This window comes from Ostrea edulis, chromosome 8 (genome assembly GCF_947568905.1).
Source record: "Ostrea edulis chromosome 8, xbOstEdul1.1, whole genome shotgun sequence".
NCBI classification, from domain to species: Eukaryota; Metazoa; Mollusca; class Bivalvia; order Ostreida; family Ostreidae; genus Ostrea; species Ostrea edulis.
The window spans coordinates 20,559,503-20,582,257 of record NC_079171.1 but is presented as its reverse complement, the minus strand read 5'-3'; the positions used below and the strand labels follow the sequence as shown (position 1 = coordinate 20,582,257).

Here is a 22,755-nt window from a genome sequence, read left to right as displayed (position 1 = left end):
TCCATACATGACGTCATTCGCTTCTTGATCCTGTTCAGTGCTTTTTGTCGATTGCATCAGAACAATTGGAAGCTTTAAACCAACAGTTGAATAGTTATCTATTCAACAATAAATCGTTTACTAATCAACAGTTTGGTCATTGAATAGTTAATTATTCAACTGCTAAGTATTGAATAGTCAACCTCTTCAATGACTAAACACAATGAATGACGTCACTGAAATTTAAAAAAATGTACATATACTATTGATATAATTTGATTACCAATACAACTTTTCTGAAAAAGTAAAGATAAAGAGCAGTCATTAATCTCACGACTCCTATAAAGAATACAAAAAATTAACAGTATGACACAAACTGAGCCGGACATACGTATTGGATGAGGTGTCTAGGAGGAGTAAACATCCCCTGTCAACCAGTCAAACCCAATACCTTGATCAGGTAAGCCGAGTAATCCGTAGTTAAACTCAGTATGCAAAAACGGTCTCAATTTGTATGAAACACGTCAGACAGCATTTCACCCATTAACAGGATATATTGCTAGAATTACTGCTACTGCTGCCTAACACTATGCTTTATTCAAATATCTAACCGTTAATGTATGTATATTATCCATTTATTTAATGCAAGTAAGAAATTATTATGTAAAACTTATACGGTACCAATTTTGATGCACCAGATGCGCATTTCGACAAATAATGTCTCTTCAGTGATGCTCAACCGAAATCTTTGAAATCCGAAATAACTATGAAGTTTTAGAGCTAAATATAGCCAAAAACAGCGTGCCAAAAAAGTGGAGCCAAATTCGTCCAAGGATAAGATCTATGCATGAGGGAGATAATCCTTAATTTTGAAATGAATTTCTAAATTTTGTAACAGCAATTAAACATACATCCGTATTTTCCAGCTAGTAACGAAGTACTTAGCTACTGGGCTGTAGAGACCCTCGGGGACTAACAGTCCACCAGCAGAGGCCTCGACCGTCTATGCATTTATACAATAAATTATGCTGAAATTAACGAGACTGTTGAAACACCTGTAGCATCAAGTTGGAAATATTTTTCAGTAGTCTTGTCTTGATTTTGAAATAAATAGTACACAGAAAATTCAGTTGCGCATCGAATATTGTTCATGTGATGATGGATTATCACTACACAAATTGAGAAGTTGACGATGGATTGAAGACGCTGCTGAAGTCATCTCGTTTTGCTAATTTGCAGTTGACATCTATGTTTAATAAAATATCCATATATGAAACAGATGAAAGGTGAAGATAACGAACAGTGATCGATCTCATAACTCCTGTAAGCAATACAAAATAGAGAGTTGGGCAGACAGGGACCTTTGCATATACCAGAGGTGGGATCAGGTGCCTAGGGGGAGTAAGCATCCTGTGTCGACCGGTTACACCAACCATGAGATGGAAGACTCGGTGTTGCATTTCATTTCGAGTTCACTGGGGTATATTGAATCGACATACGTATGGAAATGAGCATTGCTAAAAGATAAAACGTCGTCGATATATCTAAATGTCCATGGCTCGGGATTTTTTTCTTCTCCTATTCTAACTTATAAGAATACAAAACAGTTCATCTAATAATGGACCACAAATTTGTGTCCATAGGAATTCCAACCCACTGTTGTAAGGAACTATTGTAAATTTGAAACTCTTCGTCTTTTTGATATGACCTTAAAGAGGTTCACACGTGACATTTGGAGTAATGTCAATTTTCTGGGAAGTGTATTTTTAATTTCTTCGTAGAATGAGAATTAGGAAATTGGAAAGAATAACTAGGGTCGCAATGCTTGTTATTGAGCTACAGTGTTCTAAACATGCCCTTTTTGCACTTAAAATCTATTCAATTAAACTTGATTTGTCTGTTGGCGTCAACACAGCATAAGCAACACAAATCAATCATTACATAAAATAGATACATAATCATATCTTCTAAGACTACAGAATTTAAAAAAAATTAATACAAGTACGGTAATGGAAATAAGTAATGACCTTTTAGCACTTTATATACGAGAAAGTTCATGATATCAAATTTGAGAGTTTAAAAAGACATAAATTTCTAAAATTTCACATAGTTTTCAAGGCATTGTCTTAACATTTAAATGAAACTTTAAAAAAGTGGGGGGTGGAGACCAAATGTTTAAATTATTGGCGAAAATACTGAATTTGGACACAGAATTTCGAATTAATTGATTTAAATTGTTTTAATTATCGGTGTTCTATTTGGAAAAATATATCAAACAAATTGATAAATTACAACATTTAATTTAGTTCCAAGTCTCAACTACTTGTATCATAAATCATAAAACTGAAATACACGTATAGGAGTAGAAAAATAGATGAAACAGAAACTGTAATATCACACAAATTTAGAACTTTTTGATCAGTCAATCTTTCCACCACAAAATATAGTCCCTGCAAAACCCTTTCAAAATTTGAATTGACACATTTTTTTCAACTGGATACCGTTCAATAATAGATGTGTACATGTAATATGTTTGCACCAATGGGATCAGTATTGAACCAGTAAATACTTAGTCGTAGCATCCTCCGCAGTTGTGCTCATAAGCTCATAAGCTAACTTCCTTAATTAGATGATGCTATAATACTATCTACCCATTATGGCAAAATACCAGGTTCTTCATATTCAGCCCATTATCTGGGCTAATCGTTGACAAAACCATAAAAGAGACAAAATTCTGTCTCCAATCAAATCATCAGGGCTTTCTAAATGCTGTACCTATTAAAATGATTGACATCAGGTCATCATTGTGAACTATACCGACATAACTACCAATGGCATATTCAACAGGACTATAGTTGAAAGAGGAACAAAAATATGTAGGTAGGTTTGTATATCATCTAAAGACACTGCAATTTGTTTATGATTAAAAAGTTTACATACTTTAGTAGAAGTATAAGGAAATACAGGCTGCAGACTTAAACTTGAAGTATGATGGAATACAAGACTGACTTTTCTATGACGAAATATGCTGCTCATGTTGACAGCATCTCTTCCTTTGTTAGTAATTCAAAGGTTGAAGAACAGACGTTGTGATTCGGAAGGATCATTATTCGACACCCTCGCTGGTTTACAGAGTCTGTGATGGACAGCATTCATATTTACATAATTCAATCTGTTTCCTGGTGTTGAAAACCCCAAGTACGAACCGTCTTTGTCTTCTTCAAAGAACCGATTCAAAACTTTCAATAGTATGGAATTTATTTTTGTACAAATATGATGTAGACCCAGTTGTCTGTCGACGTATGATAAAAGTGAATAAAGTGAGATATAGTGTTTGATTTTTAGTATGAACGATTTTTATGACTATGTTTACGTCTTTATGCATTAGGGAAAAGTCCCATCTCATTCACGTTATTTCCTCGTGGACTAATCAGATTCCCCACATTATCTATGTCATTGCACCCATATGGAAATGCAGTTTGAAGTGTTTTAATCCATTGATCTTCTCGTTGTCTACGAAATGGGACACTTAGAGTTGGAGTGTTAGTGTAATTGTAAAGTTTCTCTAGACTTCGTGCCCTTATGGACAAATATGGAATAATCTGGGAAATTGAAGTGTCTGGAAAGAATGATATATTATGTCAATAATATATCAAGAAATTAGAAAAATCAGTAGTCGGACGATGAAACTCAACGTGACAAAAAACCCACTAAATAGATGTAATGTTAATGGCATACCGTTACTATTCACTGACCATTCTGTAACCATTCAAAGAATTGAAAGGCTTCATTTTATTTTATATGAGCGAAAATAGTGTACGGTATTTTAAATCTCTCCAGACCATTCAACTAGTAGATAAAACAACAATAAACACAAAAGCTTTTACTTTGTTCACACAATGAGGTATATGTAGATAAGTCCACACAACAACAAGAATAGAGAATATTCCTCTCACGCACTATAAAAACAAGAATAGAGAATATTCCTCTCACCCTCTATAGAAACAAGAGTAGATAATATTCCTCTCACGCACTATAGAAACAAGAATAGAGAATATTCCTCTCACCCTCTATAGAAACAAGAATAGAGAATATTCCTCTCACCCTCTATAGAAACAAGAATAGAGAATATTCCTCTCACACACTATAGAAACAAGAGTAGAGAATATTCCTCTCACACACTATAGAAACAAGAGTAGAGAATATTCCTCTCACACACTATAGAAACAAGAGTAGAGAATATTCCTCTCACCCTCTATAGAAACAAGAATAGAGAATATTCCTCTCACCCCCTCTATAGAAACAAGAATAGAGAATATTCCTCTCACCCTCTATAGAAACAAGAGTAGAGAATATTCCTCTCACCCTCTATAGAAACAAGAGTAGAGAATATTCCTCTCACCCTCTATAGAAACAAGAGTAGAGATTATCATACATATTTACGACATGACCACCTGGGATAAGGTGGTTTTAAAAGTTCAATGTTTTCCATAGGGTTACATAAGAAAATTCCATAGGAAACTCTGCTTACATGTAAGAACCGCACAAATGCACTACGCGTATGAAACATAAATAAACAACAGCTTCGTGTTATATAGATTCATATGTCTTCACGTCAAGACACCTGCCCCCCCCCCCCCCCCCCATTTCATTATCACGATGCGAGCAATTTATTAACTATGATATCGCCACTGCTTACTAGAGTATAAAACTATTCCCAAAAAGTAGTCGGGCATAATTTGTTGTATTGATAATCAAGTATATTTGTATAGTGTAGATTCATATTTCGCCATACAAGGAATCCTGGGACCAGGGTAGAATGTCATGATTAACCCTTGAATGTGCTACTCCTTTAGGTAAACGTTGTTGCTCTTCGACCTTCTGTCCGGCAGTGTTTATGATATCATTGTGAACCTCCGTTCAAAATTTGTTTCAAAGACAGAATACAATAATTAAAGGAAGTAAATGTTACACTAGATAGTTCTTGAAAGTTTACATCTGCATTTGACAAAAACACAGTAAACCTAATATGAGTTTAATAACAGGGTTTATACATGTCCTTACCTAAATGTAAAAATCATTATCAGTGCAATCGTATTTAGCAAACAAACACATTTCTTATGGAAATCTCTGTGACTTTAGAGAGAGATCAGAATGCATCGTCATGTAGCCATCTCTGAAAATGGTGATGAGAAGATACAATGCTGCATGCTCAAAGGTTCAAATAATACAAACTAAATTGACATACCAAATGTATATTTATCTTTGCCATCATTTTCCCTTTTGTTTAGTATGTTGATTTACGTCGCTTTTGAATAGAATTCACTAATGACGACACGACTACAGCTTTAGGTGATGTTCTACAAATTTTAACCTACGCTTGGCTCTCAGGACCGCCATAGTGAGGGTTCGTTATCGTGCTCTCGCATACCGTGACACAAGACCCCCGTTTTTGAGGTCAGATCCGGAAACAACCAGTGACTTTCACTTCTAAGGCCTGACACTGGTGACGGAACATTCACTACCTATGCTATCTGTCTTCCGGTTGATGCCGCGCAGGGATCGAACATCGAACCCGGAATCTCCAGGTTGCGCAGCGAATTTCCTAACTATTAGGTTTTCACGTTTCAAGGAAAGCTGACATCATAAGGGTCTTAGGACGCTATAATAAGAAAACAATGAAAATTAAACGTTAGAAACCTTAATTGAATTATGTAACCCTCCCTAACACACAAAAATCTGATACACAAAAACAGGAAGAAAGGTATCACGTGAGTTTCCTTTGTTTGAGTTATATGTATGAAATGACATATTTGCACCGGAAGTATCAAAGAATCTATGAAATAAAGACTTTTACTGTAACGTTTACAGCGTATGATCATCCTTAAATGCATCCAAATTAATAATTATGAAACAAGGTGGCATTTATATAGATGTGTTCAGGTCACAAATACGTTCTCCACCATTTCATCGATCAAGTACATTTCATCTATCAACTACTGCAGTGCACACTATTAGGGAAACAAACCACGTGAGATAACGTGATGCAGGTCCAGTGTACCTTGGATACTTCATTCGGAACGTATCACCGTCACCTTTATGTACATATGTAAACATCCGATACCGTACTGATGAAACTGGCCTCATCGACAACCTTTGGACATTAGGAGGTATTAGAGTCAGAAAATGGAGGACAGAAACGCGTTCTGGTTAAGGTAGGTACAAAAACTAGTTTTATACAGTTGGTAATTCTTGAATATATAAATTGCAATATAGCATATTCATTTTATTGTAATCAACGTATCAGTAAAAATGTTCAATTACACAATAAAGAATGAATATGATTTATATATATTTAACATTACCGTAACGAATTTGATCATTTACTCAATATGAATTGAAATTATCTAAGATTAATGTTTGATTAGGAATTATAGAAACATAAAGCCTGAGAGTATTTGGAAACCCAGTTTGCGAAAAAGAAATTGAAAAAAAAAAAATTTTACATACTGGAAATGGTGCCCGACACAGCAACCTCCAGCATGTGTGAATATAATTTGAAAAATTAATTGTATATATATCCTTTTCAGTTTTTTAATCAATTCAAGTTTTTGTCATTTTACAATGGACATAAAATACTGAGTGATAAGCTGAACTTTGCTGCAACTCATAATGGAGTATATCTGATAACGAACTGATACCAATTATTTGTATACAGTATGTACCAGGTCTGCGGGCGGATCTAACGTTTGTACTTGTGATAAGAATGGCCCATGCAAGTTTTATATCGTGCGTGAATATTTTATTAACGACTAAACTCGTTCTATTCATTTTGCATTTAATTTATATTTACCAGTAAACTCCATCAAACAGAAAATTGATTGATTGATTGTATGTTGTTTTACGTCTCACTCGAGAATTTTTCACTCATGTGGAAACATCACCATTGACGGTGAAGGATGGCAAAGTTTAAGCCGATGTTCGGTGCTTGAGGTAGTGACACACCTGCTGTGACATGGGGTCACGGTTTGTGTGGTCTCATCCGAAGGACCGCCCCATTTAGTCGCCTCTTAAGACAAACAAGGGGTACTGAGGACCTATTCTAACCCGGATCCTCGGGGGTGGGGTACTGAGGACCTATTCTAACCCGGATCCCCACGCGACTCCATACAGCAAAAAAATTATTTTAAAAAAGAGTATATTAAAAATCAAGGAAATAAAAGATTAATTTTGTTCGTTATTTTCTTCTATTTTAAACAAGGTGTGTGGTTTTGATTATAAGTGTGTGTTGGATCTCAGCTGACGTACCTTTACACGGCCTGGACACAAGTGTATGTAACCCAGCCACATTAACCAATACCGGTCAGTACTATTTTATTTGTATTGTGACTGTTTTCTACGGGAGCCCATTTTAGACCTACACTGTATTATATGTATTTTTAAATTTGAAATAATGAATTCCAAAATTCGTTGTTAAAAAATTGATTTGTAAAATTTATTAATTTGTTATAACAGATTAAATTTCTTAATACAAATTTGTTGAACTTGTTACAACAAATTTTAAATTTGTTTTAACCAATCAAATTTGAAAACACGAATTTTAGAAATGGCTATATCCAATTTTCAAATTCGATATAACGGTTTAAAAATCGTTGATATCATATCAATATATAATTCGGGATAACGAATAGTAGAATTAGTAAAAATATATTAGATAGTTTAAAATTATAGATTTTTTAATTCATTAATGCGGATATTTATTCGTTATTCAAAACAAATTAATACAATCTGTGAAAACGGGTACTAAATAAAAGCAATCTCTTGACACATGTTATTTGATGAAGATGTCGCAAGATCAGAACATATACAAATAATTAAAATTTGTCATAACAAATTAGGCAATTTGATGTATGTAATATTGGTGCTCTGGCAAAGTTCCATCTAATGATGGAAAAACAAACGAAACATAACACAACACCGGTATTGTGTGAAATATTGTCATTTATTAGATGTCAATAAACAAATATTATCATTCTATAAAATGATAACAAAACGATCTAGACAATACTGACAGCACAGGTTGCTTCTATAAAAATCCCTGAATATGACAAAGTGATTTCCCCTGTTATACAACTAAAATTAAAAACTTGACAAAATAAATTATCCAAAAATCATCGAATAATACATATAAAACAAAACGCAGCAGCCATAAAAAGCAAATAGCCCCACACAAAGAGGTAAAAATAAAATGAAAGGGATTTCAGAATTCGTTTTGTCTTTAATTCGTTATTTCAAATTCTGAAATCCGTTATTAGGAACTTTACAAATTCCCTATAACGAAAAATTCGTTTTCAACATCTGCAATTGGTTATTTCAAAGTTGAAACATGTGCTTATGATAGGTCCCAAATGGGTTTCTAGTTTTCTGTTAGCGATACATGTATTTCAAATTTTGCGCCTTCAACACGTGCTTCAAAATGTTTTATGAAAATATGAATATTACAGCATTACACAATAATGATATTGATGGCGCTAACCCATGATCGTACCAAAAAATCCGTGACATTTTAAAATTCTAAATATCCTAACAGAAATTCAAACGACTGTGTTTTGACATTGTTGTATAGGTAGTGTACTGTTTATTATCAGTAGTGTTAGATGTTTCTCTTGGTTACGCATGAACAACTCAGTCTTGTTGTACAGTGTACTCTGACGTACATTGTAATAATTATTGACATGTTATGCTCTATTTCAGGTACTAAAACGAAACCGACATTATCCACAACATACAGTGTAAATATAGAGTGCAACTTCCAAGATAAGAAACAAACTATTGATATCAAAGAATATTATGATTACCCTAACCAGAGAGCGGCTGTTGTGGAGCACGAGGTTGGTCTAGTCGCTAAAGGTCTTTATTCCTATACAACTAACCAACTCTTCACGATTGAGGACCAACTCAGTAAGTTAGATAACTGTGTTTCATATAGGACAAGCTTGACTTTATTAGGTTTACGTTAACGAACTCTTTGCTATAGATAAGAAACTCAATAAGTTCGACAGTTTGCTCTTAGTCTGTAACACAGATGAGGACCCACTAAATAAAGTTGACGAGCTCTTTTTCATTAAAGACGAAATTATCAACTAGGGTTTGAGGAAATCTGTATGTTGTTAGGCCAACTCTGGAGGAGGTTTAACTAATTTTTAAGTCATCTGAGTAAACTCAGGTCACTATTGTCATCGGCCGTGCGTTAACAATTGAACAGATTTATCAAAGACAAAATATGGTATACACATGGGCAAGCAAACTGGTACAAACAAAACAAAATAGACAGACTTGTAGCTTATTAGATTTATTGGCGGTAATGATCACGGCTGCTCATAACTAGTGCAAGGAGAAAAACCATAACCCGAAGTGAACCCTGGGACCAGATATACACCCGGGAAAAAATAAGATAATGTTTATTTATATTTGAAATATCAATTAAATGAATGAAAAATCCAGGTGAGCTCTATTTCCATGTGCGAAATGCTGGGGAATCTTGCACGGTGGTCATGACGTAATTTATGACCTCACTAATACCCGAAAAGAAAATAGCCGGCAGCGGGGAATTACCCCGGCGATGAGACTAATGATTAATATTGATATTTAGCTTAGATAAACCGATTTAACTTCGATGAGTTAAATCTCATTAACTTCTTGATTACTATCAATCCAATTCTTTTCAAATTTGGTATGAAGCATCTTTGAGGCAAAAAGGACATAAATTAATGAATTTCATGACTCATGCGACCCCCGGGGACATAGGGGCGGAACTAAAACTATCAACGATTGATAAATTGTTGATTTTTTGTTTTTGTTTTTTAAAACTTCTCTACAACCGAAAGTGTGTAAGAAAACCTAAATGCATAATGATATAGAGCAAAAATTCATGATAGGTAGAAGTTCTCATTCCAGGTCGGGACCAAACTTGGTATATACAATGTGGTATTTTTGTGTAAAACATTTCAAAAACATCTTCTTTAATAGTATTAATACTAAATTTAAACTATATGGATATTTAGCATGAGTAGGTAGCCCTTTACCCAAATTGTAAATTTCATAATCCCAGAGGAGGGTTTTCTAGTATATATAACACGTCCATCGAAATGTATCGTCAAGTAAACTGACAAAAAATGTCCTCTTCAGAAACATGCAGTGTGGCGCAGATATCCACAGACAAATCGGACAACTGGCTCTTTGGCTCTCAGACAAGCAGTACCAACCCTAATGTAACTAAGATGTACAGTGCCTACGGCGCGCTCCATTTTGGCGGAAACCAGACGGAGCAATATATGGGCACCACAAAAGTTCGAGGAATGTTAGTGGATCATTGGCAATCATGTCTTTACTGGTCAAACATGGACGCCACTATGAAGGTCGACTGGTATTTCACAGGTAAAATAGCAAACATTGTGCATATATAACTAGAAATAGGAATTCCTGAAACAGGAACAGGTTGACACAAAAGTTATAAAAATATTTTCAGTTAAATTTATCAAATGTCGTCTTAAGAGTTTATCTTATCAACTTAAACGTTGTACCCTTTTCCTCCTATAGCGGATGGCTGGAATACCGCCATTCAGTCCAAAGTTCCGGTCCGCGCTGTTGTGATCGGTAACGTTTGGGACGTAAACGGAAATGTACGTTCACCCCGTCCTATTAACCACACCTACGAATTTGCTGAATACAGGACTCAATTTTCGGATTTGACTAATCTGGCTGATGTTTTTGAGGTTTGTAATCATTCGTTAACGACATAACATGAAAGATAAGGTAAATATTAAGCAATTTAGGATTTGATAATATTTAATTTCACAGACGCCATCAGGGTATGTTTGCCCGGGAAGAAAAGACACAAAACCTGTCCCAACACCATCCAACTATTTCCGGTTTACTTCAGAAATTTTGAATCCTGGAAAGAAATCGATTGGATTTATTAAAGTGAGAAGACGTACTAATTTGATCAGAAGAAATATACTAATTGTGACTTTATTAAATTTTGAATTTCTCTCCTATTGTTTAAACAAAAGTACCTTTAGCCAGTCAGCCTTTTGACAGGTAAATGATGGAATTTTAATCTGTATATTTATTTTAATTAATCCAACTCTCATAGGAATGGTACGACTTCAACATGAGTTTGGTGAGATACGACTACAAACCAAATCCCTTATCCTTTAATCCCTATGGCCTTGATAAACTGTCCGAAGTCCACGACTGGAATGAGGGTAAGTTTAAAGCGTACGAATTAAAACATGATTATAGCAATATGTTGGGGAAGATCAATTTTGAATCATTATAATATACAATAAATTCAGAATATGCTTTTGTTACTTCGGGAAAAGAAAATCACTTCATTGTAAGCGTGAATCTATTATAAGCATGTTGGCTGTAACCTTGTTTTACTGTATGTGTGAATTCATTATAAGCGTGTTCGATATAACCTTGTTTTACTGTAAGTGTGAAATCATTATAAGCGTGTTCGATATAACCTTGTTTTACTGTAAGTGTGAAATCATTATAAGCGTGTTCGATATAACCTTGTTTTACTGTAAGTGTGAAATCATTATAAGCGTGTTCGCTGTAACCGTGTTTTACCGTAAGTGTGAATTCATTATAAGCGTGTTCGCTGTAACCTCGTTTTACCGTAAGCGTGAATTCATTATAAGCGTGTTCGATGTAACCTTGTTTTACTGTAAGTGTGAATTCATTATAAGCGTGTTCGATATAACCTTGTTTTACTGTAAGTGTGAATTCATTATAAGCGTGTTCGATGTAACCTTGTTTTACCGTAAGCGTGAATTCATTATAAGCGTGTTCGCTGTAACCGTGTTTTACCGTAAGCGTGAATTCATTATAAGCGTGTTCGCTGTAACCTCGTTTTACCGTAAGCGTGAATTCATTATAAGCGTGTTCGATGTAACCTTGTTTTACTGTAAGTGGGAATTCATTATAAGCGTGTTCGATATAACCTTGTTTTACCGTAAGCGTGAATTCATTATAAGCGTGTTCGATGTAACCTTGTTTTACTGTAAGTGTGAATTCATTATAAGCGTGTTCGATGTAACCTTGTTTTACTGTAAGTGTGAATTCATTATAAGCGTGTTCGATATAACCTTGTTTTACCGTAAGCGTGAAATCATTATAAGCGTGTTCGATGTAACCGTGTTTTACCGTAAGTATGAATTCATTATAAGCGTGTTCGATGTAACCTTGTTTTACTGTAAGTGTGAATTCATTATAAGCGTGTTCGCTGTAACCGCGTTTAACGGTAATCTCCTTTACAGTATGAATTATATTTATTAAGTGTGACAACTGTTACACTGGTATGTTCCATTATAGACTCACTATGTCTATGAATGGATCCACACAAATTTTAACTACAACATATACTAGATCTGCCGGTATAATTTTAATTATGATTCTTTAATTGAGCTAGGGTACAAATGTAGTATTAAAAATTTGAATTCAGAATGTAGACAGATGTTTGACCTCTATATCAATACCACATTACAAGCTATCTTTTCTGCATTTATATCAGAGCGACTCGTTGCAACAACGCTGATTCCACCTCCTATGAAAAATATTATACAATAAAAGCAATTAATAAAAGCAATTAATAGATGTCTTTTGATGATAATTACGTTCAATCACTCTGATCCTCAACTCAAACCAAGCTGTAGCGAGATAAAAAAAAAAAAAAGAAAGAAAAAGGCATGCTTCATGCATGACTTCTATTACAAATATTGATGTTTTAATTGGAAATATTTATGGACATGTACTTCGTATGAATAAAATATGTTAAAGAATGTGTAAATAAATTTGTACAAGCTATATAATTTCTGAAACATATGTGTATCATAAATCCCCACATGTGTCTCTGTAAGTTGTACATTCAGATTTGACTTTGTATCTTCACATTTATTTTGAAATTCAACAACAGAATGAACTTTAAAACCCTCAAAGTTATCCCTACTTATTTACAAGCTTTTTAATGATCGATTTACATTGTGGCTATATCCTATGCTCGTACAGACATTTATCCACTGGTTTGAATCTGTCTACAAACTACCATTAAGGTTTTGTTGTACGAATAGCAAATATAATTATCCTACCCTTCTAGGCGTGGCCTACAGAATGGATGCCAAACGCGGAAACTGCACAGTCACCACTATAGCTGGTAGTGATTTTGACGCCCATTCCCTGGACGCTGCCACTGTTAGAATACGTACGGCCAAGGAATTTTTCTACTTCGACAAGACACAGTATGCTTACGAGGGCGTGGTAAGTTAGAGTCAATCAAGTCAACCGATGCATACTAATATCCCCACCCAACTCAATGTAACAAAGGGGGCTATGACAATAACCAGTGTTTACCTAGCGTGGGGTTATATGTAAGCTGATATCTATATGTAAATGTATTCTTTTAATATTATTTAAAAAGAAACGACTTGTTAATTAATCAACATTCTTGGAGATGTTGTATGTGTATATGATATAGAAATGACAATTCACGCACATATGAATGCTAGTACATTACTTATCAGAAAAAAGCACGTGGTGTAGATTGTGATGTATGGATAGCCACAAGAAATGATTGGCCAGTGGGAGGACCTGTCAAAAGCACGTGGGAGTGGTATTTTGCTGTGGTGAGTCTGATATCAGGATTATATCCCCATGTTTGCAACCTCCACGAGTTCACAATATCAATAAAACCTTGGGTTTAGTGGTCGGAGCTCTATTTCAATTTCACACTCCGATATGGGTGATGTTAAAACGCGGAACGGAAAACGAAATGGAAGACGGAAAACGGAAAATGTTGTATGCAATAATGTTATGAGGAGGTCAGCATTTTGCAAAATAAAAGGTTTATAATGAACAAAAGAAGCAGATATTACAGAGAGAGCGGGAAGTCATCCACCGTTTCATCAACTTCATACTAATGCATATGTATTTTAAAATCATTAATTTACCATAAAAGTATTAATAAAGAAAAAAATATTCATACTGAAAAAATAAATGAATTTTCACCTATTATATCCAATGAATAATAGCCCCCTCTCCCCCCCGAAAGCAACATTGTAAACGATAAAGAAAAAAATTCAACAATCCCCCCCCCCAGCAAAGCCTTCTTGAATAAAACTTGTATTCGTAATTTAGTTCTACACCTGGTATAATACATGTATATGTATTTATATATCACATCAAATTTTAAAGCAAACGAGTCCGTTGCGTATAAAGGTTTGTCTCATTTGGGATGAATTTATATAAAAGTACACGTGTACATTGAGCGATACCCTGCGGATTAGTGTCGAACACGAAGAGATACAGTGGGAAATTGAAACAGAACCAATGAAAACTAAGGTGAAGTTTACGATCCATAGCATGAGAAATTAACAAATATGAAATAGCTAAAAGACTAACGGACAATTCATGCTTGAATGAAATTAAAAGGTCATCTCATTATGAATCTAAATATCAAGATACAAGTATTTAGTTAGAAATAAACTGCTAGAAGTCCTCCCTATTTAGGATTGGAGTGCTGCGGTCACAAAGCCTCTGTTACTTAAAAAATAATATATCAAACACAAGATGTTTAACTTGCTGACTTAATAAAAACATAAGTTGTCGTTGTTATATACATACCATATTCCCTGTTTTAAGTATACACATACACGGTATTATGTATAAAGAAGTAGGTACCGTTTCTAAAGTCATCTGGCCAAAAATATCGATGATTTCACTTGGAGCTCAAACCCTGGCATTCAAATAAGGAATATATTAGCAAACCTAAAATTCGCTCAGTTTGATCAGCAAAATGATTTCTGTCATATGACAAGAGCTTGAAGTTGGCATAAAATTGCAAAAATGCAATTTTCAATGAAAATATCCACAAATTCAGGTGGGTTTCCTTTCAGAAAACACACAGCGCATGCGTCGAGCAAATTCACATTCAAGCATGTTTTTCATCTTAAAATAATACACAATATATCATTTTCATTTTGCTCGACAAATGCGCACATCTTTTCCTGAGCAACAATCAGTATGACATTTGACAGTTTTCAGGCTTATTTTGAGAAAAAGACGGAGAATGTCTTATTCATGATGTCATAATGCTATCCATTTAGGAATATCATTCTGATTTTGTTGACATAGTATACCTGGCATATATTTTACTTTCTTAAAACGCTGATTAAGATTAATTCCAGACACACTTTATAGAGAGAGAAAAATTGGGTCTTTTTATGTATAAAATCGTACCTTGTTCTTTACAGTAAATGTGCGTTAATGACGTTTTTCCACCGGGGTGGGGGGGGGGGGGGGTATAAAGTACGTCTGTTCTTTCCATTTCCTACTCATAGGGATCGGTGCTCGCTGACATATCTGTCAATGCAGACATTTCAAAATCTTGTCAAACGTTTTGTAAATTCTTATACAAACGTTGAACTTCGCTTAATCAATTTATGATGCAGAATTTTATGATGAAATTGTTTTACCGCTTGTAAACACATTCCCAAAATTTTGATTTTAATCATAAAGTATTTTCTTCCGATTCTTGGTGATATCTTAGCTACATTAATCATTCTAATTCTTAAATTCTATTCCGCTTTCCGTTCCGTTTTCCTTTCCGCGTCTTAGCAACACCCCTCCGATACTCCATATATAAATATATACACGTGCACTTGCTCCACATGTTCGATCATATAAATTACCCTATACTTCGTTATATATTATTTACTACATAGACGCATGATAGACCATGATTGCTGTATATTGTAGAATGATTGGGTTCAGAGCACGGGACACACGTATGACTTTGGAATGCCTATTCAGATGAAACTGAACACGGATGAAGTGAGTCATCTCATTTTACATTATTTTACTACCAGGGATGAGGATACTTGTTACGTTACTAACAAAATGTTTCTGTATCATTGCTAGATATCATTCACTTATAACATCTATAACTATGATGAAGAACAGCCCAGCATTTTTGACTTCGACATTTCAACGTGCTTCAATTACACACAGAAAAGAGATTTTACCTTCAAAATTAACGGTAAGATCTACATCCGCATACAAAACCAAAGCAAAGACTAATTGTTTATTTCTTTTTGTGTTGTTTTACGTCACAATCGAGGAACGTCACCACTTTTAGTTGAAGTGACACGAATTTTAACCTATGCATATCGTATGTGTAGCGGTCACCCAGCCAAGTGCTGCATTATTACGCTCGCCGTTGCATAACTTGTGTGATTAAGAGAGAGACTCTACCACATCACTAGAAAAGCTAGCGAGGTAGTATAAGTCCCATTTCTTAGTGTTTGGCCACCTGCTCAGCAACCGTATCCGCCGTTCCCTGACCAACGTCGTCCCTGGACGAATCCACGTCAGTACCCAGAGCTCGGAAGAGACTCTACCTGAAGCAGGCCTTCCGCCAAACATCTGACTCACTACGCTGCCACCAATTTGTAACGTGTAGCGGTCGCCCAGCCAAGCGCTCGCCGTTGCGTAACTTGCATGATCATGAGAGAGACTCTACCACATCACTAGAAAAACTAGCTCTCTAGCAATGCAGTATAAGTTCCCTCTTATACTGCCCGCTACAATATCGCTTACAGCCGTAACAGCTCTTTTTTGTGTATCAACGTATAAGTCATATCTGAAAGACCAGCAATTTCTATCCCTAATGTTTAGCGCTTGTTGAAAAAAAGTAATTGCCTACATGTTAACTGTCTGAGATTTGAGGCGACGCTGAGATCGAAAATCTAACCCAACGTTGCATGTAAGAGAATCGAACCCGATCTTACATGTAAGAAAATCGAACCCGACCTTACATGTAAGAGAATCAAACCCGACCTCACACGTAAGAGAATCGAACCCGACCTTACTTGTAAGAGAATCGAACCCGACCTTACATGTAAGAGAATCGAACCCGACCGTACATGTAAGAGAATCGAGCCCGACCTTACATGAAAGAGAATCGAGCCCGACCTTACATGTAAGAGAATGGAACCCGAACTTACATGTAAACGAGTTCCCTAACCACCAGGCTATTTAGCTTTATATTTGAATTTTAAACCCCTACTCTAATTCGGATCCCCAACAGGACACTAACCGGCAGCTAATCCATCATAAAGACTATTTTAATGCTATTTCTAAATTATATACTTTATGATGAATTAGCCTCAACTGACTGATAGGGTCGCGTACTGTGAAGTCTTTCCATGCGTCTATCCTTGATAAAATAATGAAAGAAAAAAACCCAGGCAAAATGTCTAGAATTCTTATATCAGAGAGGCGTGTATATTTAACACAAAGTTCGCGAATGACCTTAGGGAAGATTAGACAACATGTCCAGACCACAGATGTGCAAACAATAAAACGTCAATAACAATAATGATAAAAGACTACTTGTTCAAGTGATATTTATGAATTGCTACATACATGTAGCAACATTTGACACTCTCATGGGTATAGCAGTGCCTTTTCTTTTCTAAATTCATTAACCTAATCATTGAGTTTTTACTTCGTTAGTAGCAATGGTTATTTTGATTTTGACAACATTTTTCCGGAAAGGCGTTTCATTATAGTCACTGACACTAAATAATGAGCCGTAATATTGTAAAAAGCCTCTTTTAAAATGTCTAGTTAGGCATACCAATGCATTGAAATGGAGAAATCTTTGGATAACAGTCAATAATTTCATTTTTTAGCAATTTACCAGAATACAGTGGGAAAGAATTTACAACTGTTCAAATATGAAGTTCTTCTGACAGTTCACAAGTGGACGAATCTCTCACCTCTCAGAATCCAGGAAATTAAGGTATCCAATGAAAGTGTACAGTAACACACTTATAGCGGAATAGTACACTTACACATGTTTATAGCGGACTAGTACAGTAACACACGCTTACAGCGGACTAGTACAGTACCACACACTTACAGTGGAATAGTACAGTACCACACACTTATAGCGGAATAGTACAGTACCACACACTTACAGCATAATAGTACAGTACCACACACTTATAGCGGAATGGTACAGTACCATACGCTTACAGCAGACTAGTACAGTAACACACGCTTACAGCAGAATAGTACAATATCACACGTTTATAGCGGACTAGTACAGTAACACACACTTACATCGGAATAGTACAGTGCCACACGCTTATAGCGAACTAGTAAAGTAACACGCTTATAGCGGACTAGTACAGTAACACACGCTTATAGCGGACTAGTACAGTAACACATGCTTATAGCGGACTTGTACTGTAACACACGCTTATATCGTAGTACTGGGGAAAAACAATTCTTTATAAGCGTAATCCGTTATATTCAATAAGTTCATAATGAAAGGTAAAGATAACGAACAAGTGATCAAATCTCATATATTCCACAATGAATACAAAATAGAGTTGGGCAAACATGGATCCCTTGAAACTACAGAGGTGGGACCAGGTGCCTAGGAGGAGTAAGCATCCCTTGTTGACCAGTCACAACCGACGTGAGTCCTATACCTTGATCAAGTAAACGGAGCAATCCGTAGTCAAAATCAGTTTGCCAAGAACGACTTAACAATAGATATGAAATACGTCGAACAGCATTTGACCCCATGATAGGTTACATGCATATGGGAAAACTAGATTATTATACATGTAATGACCGTATAATTTGCAAAATGTTGACTTTAAACGAGACTACATCAACTTCTTTGTTAGTATCATGCCTCGATTTAAACACGGATCATGCACAGAACAAGACCGTGCGTATCGAATCAGTTGACAGATATAAACACCATATGCAAGTGATAATGGAATATTGCTATATAAATATGGGAAGTTGACGATGGAGAAACTGAAATCACCTCAGTTGTCATAAAGTTGAGTTGTTAGTTTGCTGTTACAAATTTAATATCCATTTTCAACAAAATATCCAAGAACGAAGCAGATGCGAAGGACTCCCTTGTATTTTTTATCTCGAGTTCACAGGGATATATCGAATTAACATATGAATGAAAATGATTAATGTTAATAGATATAACCTCGTCAATATATCTAAATGTCGAGTTGAAGGCCACAGCAAGATTTTTTCTTCTTCTAATCTAGAAGCTTTTGAATAAATTCCGCTTAATAAGAATATAAAACAGGTCAGATAGCAGAAAAGCACAATTCGTGCCCATGGGAATGTTTTAAAACTGCAATGAATAAAAAACGATTTGTTGTAAGATTGAATTCATTCTAAGTGCGTTCACTGTAACCGTGTATTACTATATATATTATTTACAAGGTGCACATGTGCATACATTTCTATTTGTTTGGAAAATGGTAGCTGTTGTGTTTCCGTGCTTGATATTGTTTCGTATGAGTTTCAAACACATTGTTTTTGTAGGGGAAAATATTTCATTGAAATGCTAGATTGAATTAGGGAAATAAATGAAAGAACACTCATTATTTCAATAATCCTTTGGTATGATAAACATTCAAAGTGTTAATTGCCGATGGGGGTTTCCCCTCGTTTTTATTTTACAGGTTGACTATGACACAACTTCCGTGATTGTTACGTTAACCATCCTGGGAGGGTCCCCGATAAATGGTGACGTCCCAAACCCTAAGGCTCAAGTGGATCTCGATCAGGCTGCCACCTTACTAAATGACGCCATTAACAAAGGGAGTTTCCAGATACCTGTCGACATTACAAACCTAGGGAATGTAAGTGGGGATATTTGATAAAAAAAATAATTTTCCTTCATTTTCTGAGGTAGCCCAGAAGATGTAAAAAAAAAATCATGGGCATTATACATATTCCAAATTTAGTTCTTTTTATCACTGCATAAGCAAGTTTACTTGTCGGCTGGTTTATGCGGGCTTGCATCGCGGTCAAACAGGACACAGAGTGTTGCGTCTGCTTCAAAACAAGTTCGAAATCACAGAACCTTCAACTGCGCATGTGTAAAATTGCAGAATTCAAAAGTGGTACACGTTACATGTGCATCCGCAATACGAGAGAAATAATTGCCCTTCGAAGGAAACCTGAAAATACTTAATTATTATTAAGAATGAACAGGAGAAGGGAAAGGAGAGTGAATAAGTGGAGAGTGAGTGAGTGAGTGGAGAGTGGATAAGTGAGTGAAATTGAATGACTGAGTGAAAGTGAATTAGTGGAGAATCAATTTTTGAGTGGAGAGTGACAGTGAGTGAGTCAGTCATTGGACAATGCAGAGAGTACAGAATACCGATATAAAATGTATTAGATTCTATACATTGTAGTTAAAAATATCCTATATCACATATGCTGAGACGCAATGCTCCACTTCGGTGTCCCAATGCTAAAAGTGGTGGTTCCACATAAGATATGTCAATGTGGCGTCCCAATGCTAAAAATGGAGTTTCCACACAGAATATGTCATTTTGGCATTGCAATGTTTCTCTCTTCTGTGTAATCATAAGAATAACGTACAACAGAGTAAATGCAAAGTTATGTTTTCTTTTGTTTCAGCCAATCATATTACAGGCCCGTCCATATACCCTGACTACCAGTCAGAACACTTTCGTACCAGAATACTACGTAGCACCGGCCCCTTCCAAGACAACGTACTCAGGAGGTAACCATAAAACTCACCCATCATTATCTTAAACTGAAATCAAACTTTTAGCCTGTGCAAAGATTAATCTTTTCAAATATTATCTAGAGTAGGAAGTTAGTTGTTTTTAAACTTGACTACGCTGGTTTGTCTGACCTATGCCGCTTGATTTGATAACTCTTTTAATGAACGAGATCAGAGATTCCTTGAATTATGATATCGTTTTTCAGGTCAAATGGCGGGACTCGGGGTCGGGATGCTGGTATTCGCCTTCATTCTAGTGTTCGTGGCCGCGACTGTCTACTTCAAAAAATTCAACACCTCGTCTTCCAAACAGACCGTTTCAGTGGAAAACCCTTCATATAACAAGGATTAAACATCATTCTGTCATTTTTACATCATTTCCGGTTTTACAATGTGGATCTGGTGTTGGGTATGTGCTGACAAAAGTGAACTAATGTCTTGAGAGATATATGTAATTTTCAGATACAACATTGTCGGTAAGGTTTGGTTGATTTCATTTTCCTACTCATCAGCTGTAAGAAAACTCGCGGGGAAACGTCACAGATCGTTATTAGATGTTTGTCCTTGCTTAACGATGAAATGGACCAATTAAAATTGGTGTTGCGTTTAAACTATCATGACGCTATCTGTCATCCGAAATAAATTAGCACGTCAGTCGTGTGTGCCTTTGCTGTTTTTAGTTGATGTTGGTTTTTAAACTGTATATCCTTGATATGTACACTGTAACATTCAGATCGTCATTATTGTTTTAATAAATTTCCTGAGTTAGTACATGTACAACAAATTAGCATTGAGCGATGAAAGGTAATATACTGTGATCGGCTTTTTCTGATCAGCGGTATTTGCCTATTTAAGGACGGGTCCTCGGTGAGTTTGTCTGTGGGTGATTATTAGGAAGACGAAGGCAACCATCGGTGTCTGACGACGTTGTAGCAATATTAAATGTATTTAAGTGCAGAAAAGAGGAATATTCTCATATTGATTTATCTGATACAAAATATAAGAGACGATGCATTGTGTGTCAGATCTCTGAGGACGTAAACAGCTTTTGTCCTGGGGTGTGTGTGTGTGTGATCTGAACCGTCAGATTTAAGTTTTCATCGTGTATTTATTATTTCTATGTATTCATGAATGAAATAAAAGATGTCATCTGTATGTGCAGTATCTGAAGGAGAACGGTTAAGTAACCCTGCTTCTAATATCATCAACCCATTAAATCAATGTTATGAATTGAAAAAATAAATTTCATTTTTGAAAACACATGAGGTAATGTACGTACTTCGAAGCTTCACATCGGTATAATGCATGAAGCGCGTTAGCACGTCATGAAAAGTAGTCCGCCGTGAAGAGCTACCCTTCATACCCTTATGAACATGTGTATTTTCAAAAATGAGATTTATTTTCTGTAGATGTAACGCCAACTACGTGTTTTGTTCTTTTTTTTTTAAAAAAAAATTTATATTATGAATAAGATGGTCCCCCGATTCATATTACATACATGTATACAGAACTGAGCAGAAACGTTGTCAGACTTTGCAATAAGTACTGTTTACAGGCTGTGCCGGCTTAACAATCGCCAGTAAAATTAGGACTGGGTCGGAGTGTTGACCCTCCACCACCAGAGTGCGTAAAGCATACATTAGATTGTCAAACTTTAAAAATGCAAAAACCGTTTAAAAGTTTCAGTAAATTATGATATAGTGCTTTTGGCGGCTGTTAAATAAAGCAGTTCTTTTATTCCAAATGTAACAATTAAAACTAACATACCAATGCTTTGCACGTGCATTTTATCAATAGGGTCATGAGAACCAAGGACACGACTCAGGTTCTCGTTCTGAGAAGCCTTTAAATTTGAAAAATATATTTTCTCGTTGCTGAGATTTAGTAAAATCAACGGCTTTGGGGAAGTGTGTTTAATTTGTTTTAAATCTGCATTATTAATCTCATTAATTAGTTTTGTTTGAGATTTTGTCTTTGTGAAACCATGGATCAAAATCAGAAAAGCTTATATATATTACAAGTAGATTAAATCAAGAGAAAGTTGTATGAGCTGGTATAAATGAGCACAAAAGCAGGTGTTTTGTTTATAATCCATACCTACTCGGTTTATTTTAGAAATAAAACGT

At 35.5% G+C, this 22,755-nt stretch overlaps 1 protein-coding gene across 1 annotated transcript; it reads left to right on the top strand.

Annotated features, from left to right (window-relative positions):
• Positions 1-6,094: 6,094 nt before the first annotated feature.
• LOC125661617 (uncharacterized) lies at positions 6,095-21,784 on the top strand. Its single transcript, XM_048893688.2, has 15 exons — positions 6,095-6,194; positions 7,241-7,341; positions 8,734-8,940; positions 10,168-10,416; positions 10,579-10,754; positions 10,840-10,962; positions 11,135-11,246; positions 13,142-13,302; positions 13,566-13,667; positions 15,799-15,873; positions 15,961-16,078; positions 17,736-17,845; positions 19,554-19,733; positions 20,521-20,626; positions 20,836-21,784. The coding sequence occupies exons 1-15, from the start codon at positions 6,166-6,168 to the stop codon at positions 20,979-20,981; spliced, it is 1,995 nt and encodes a 664-aa protein (XP_048749645.2). The 5' UTR covers positions 6,095-6,165; the 3' UTR covers positions 20,982-21,784.
• Positions 21,785-22,755: the final 971 nt, after the last annotated feature.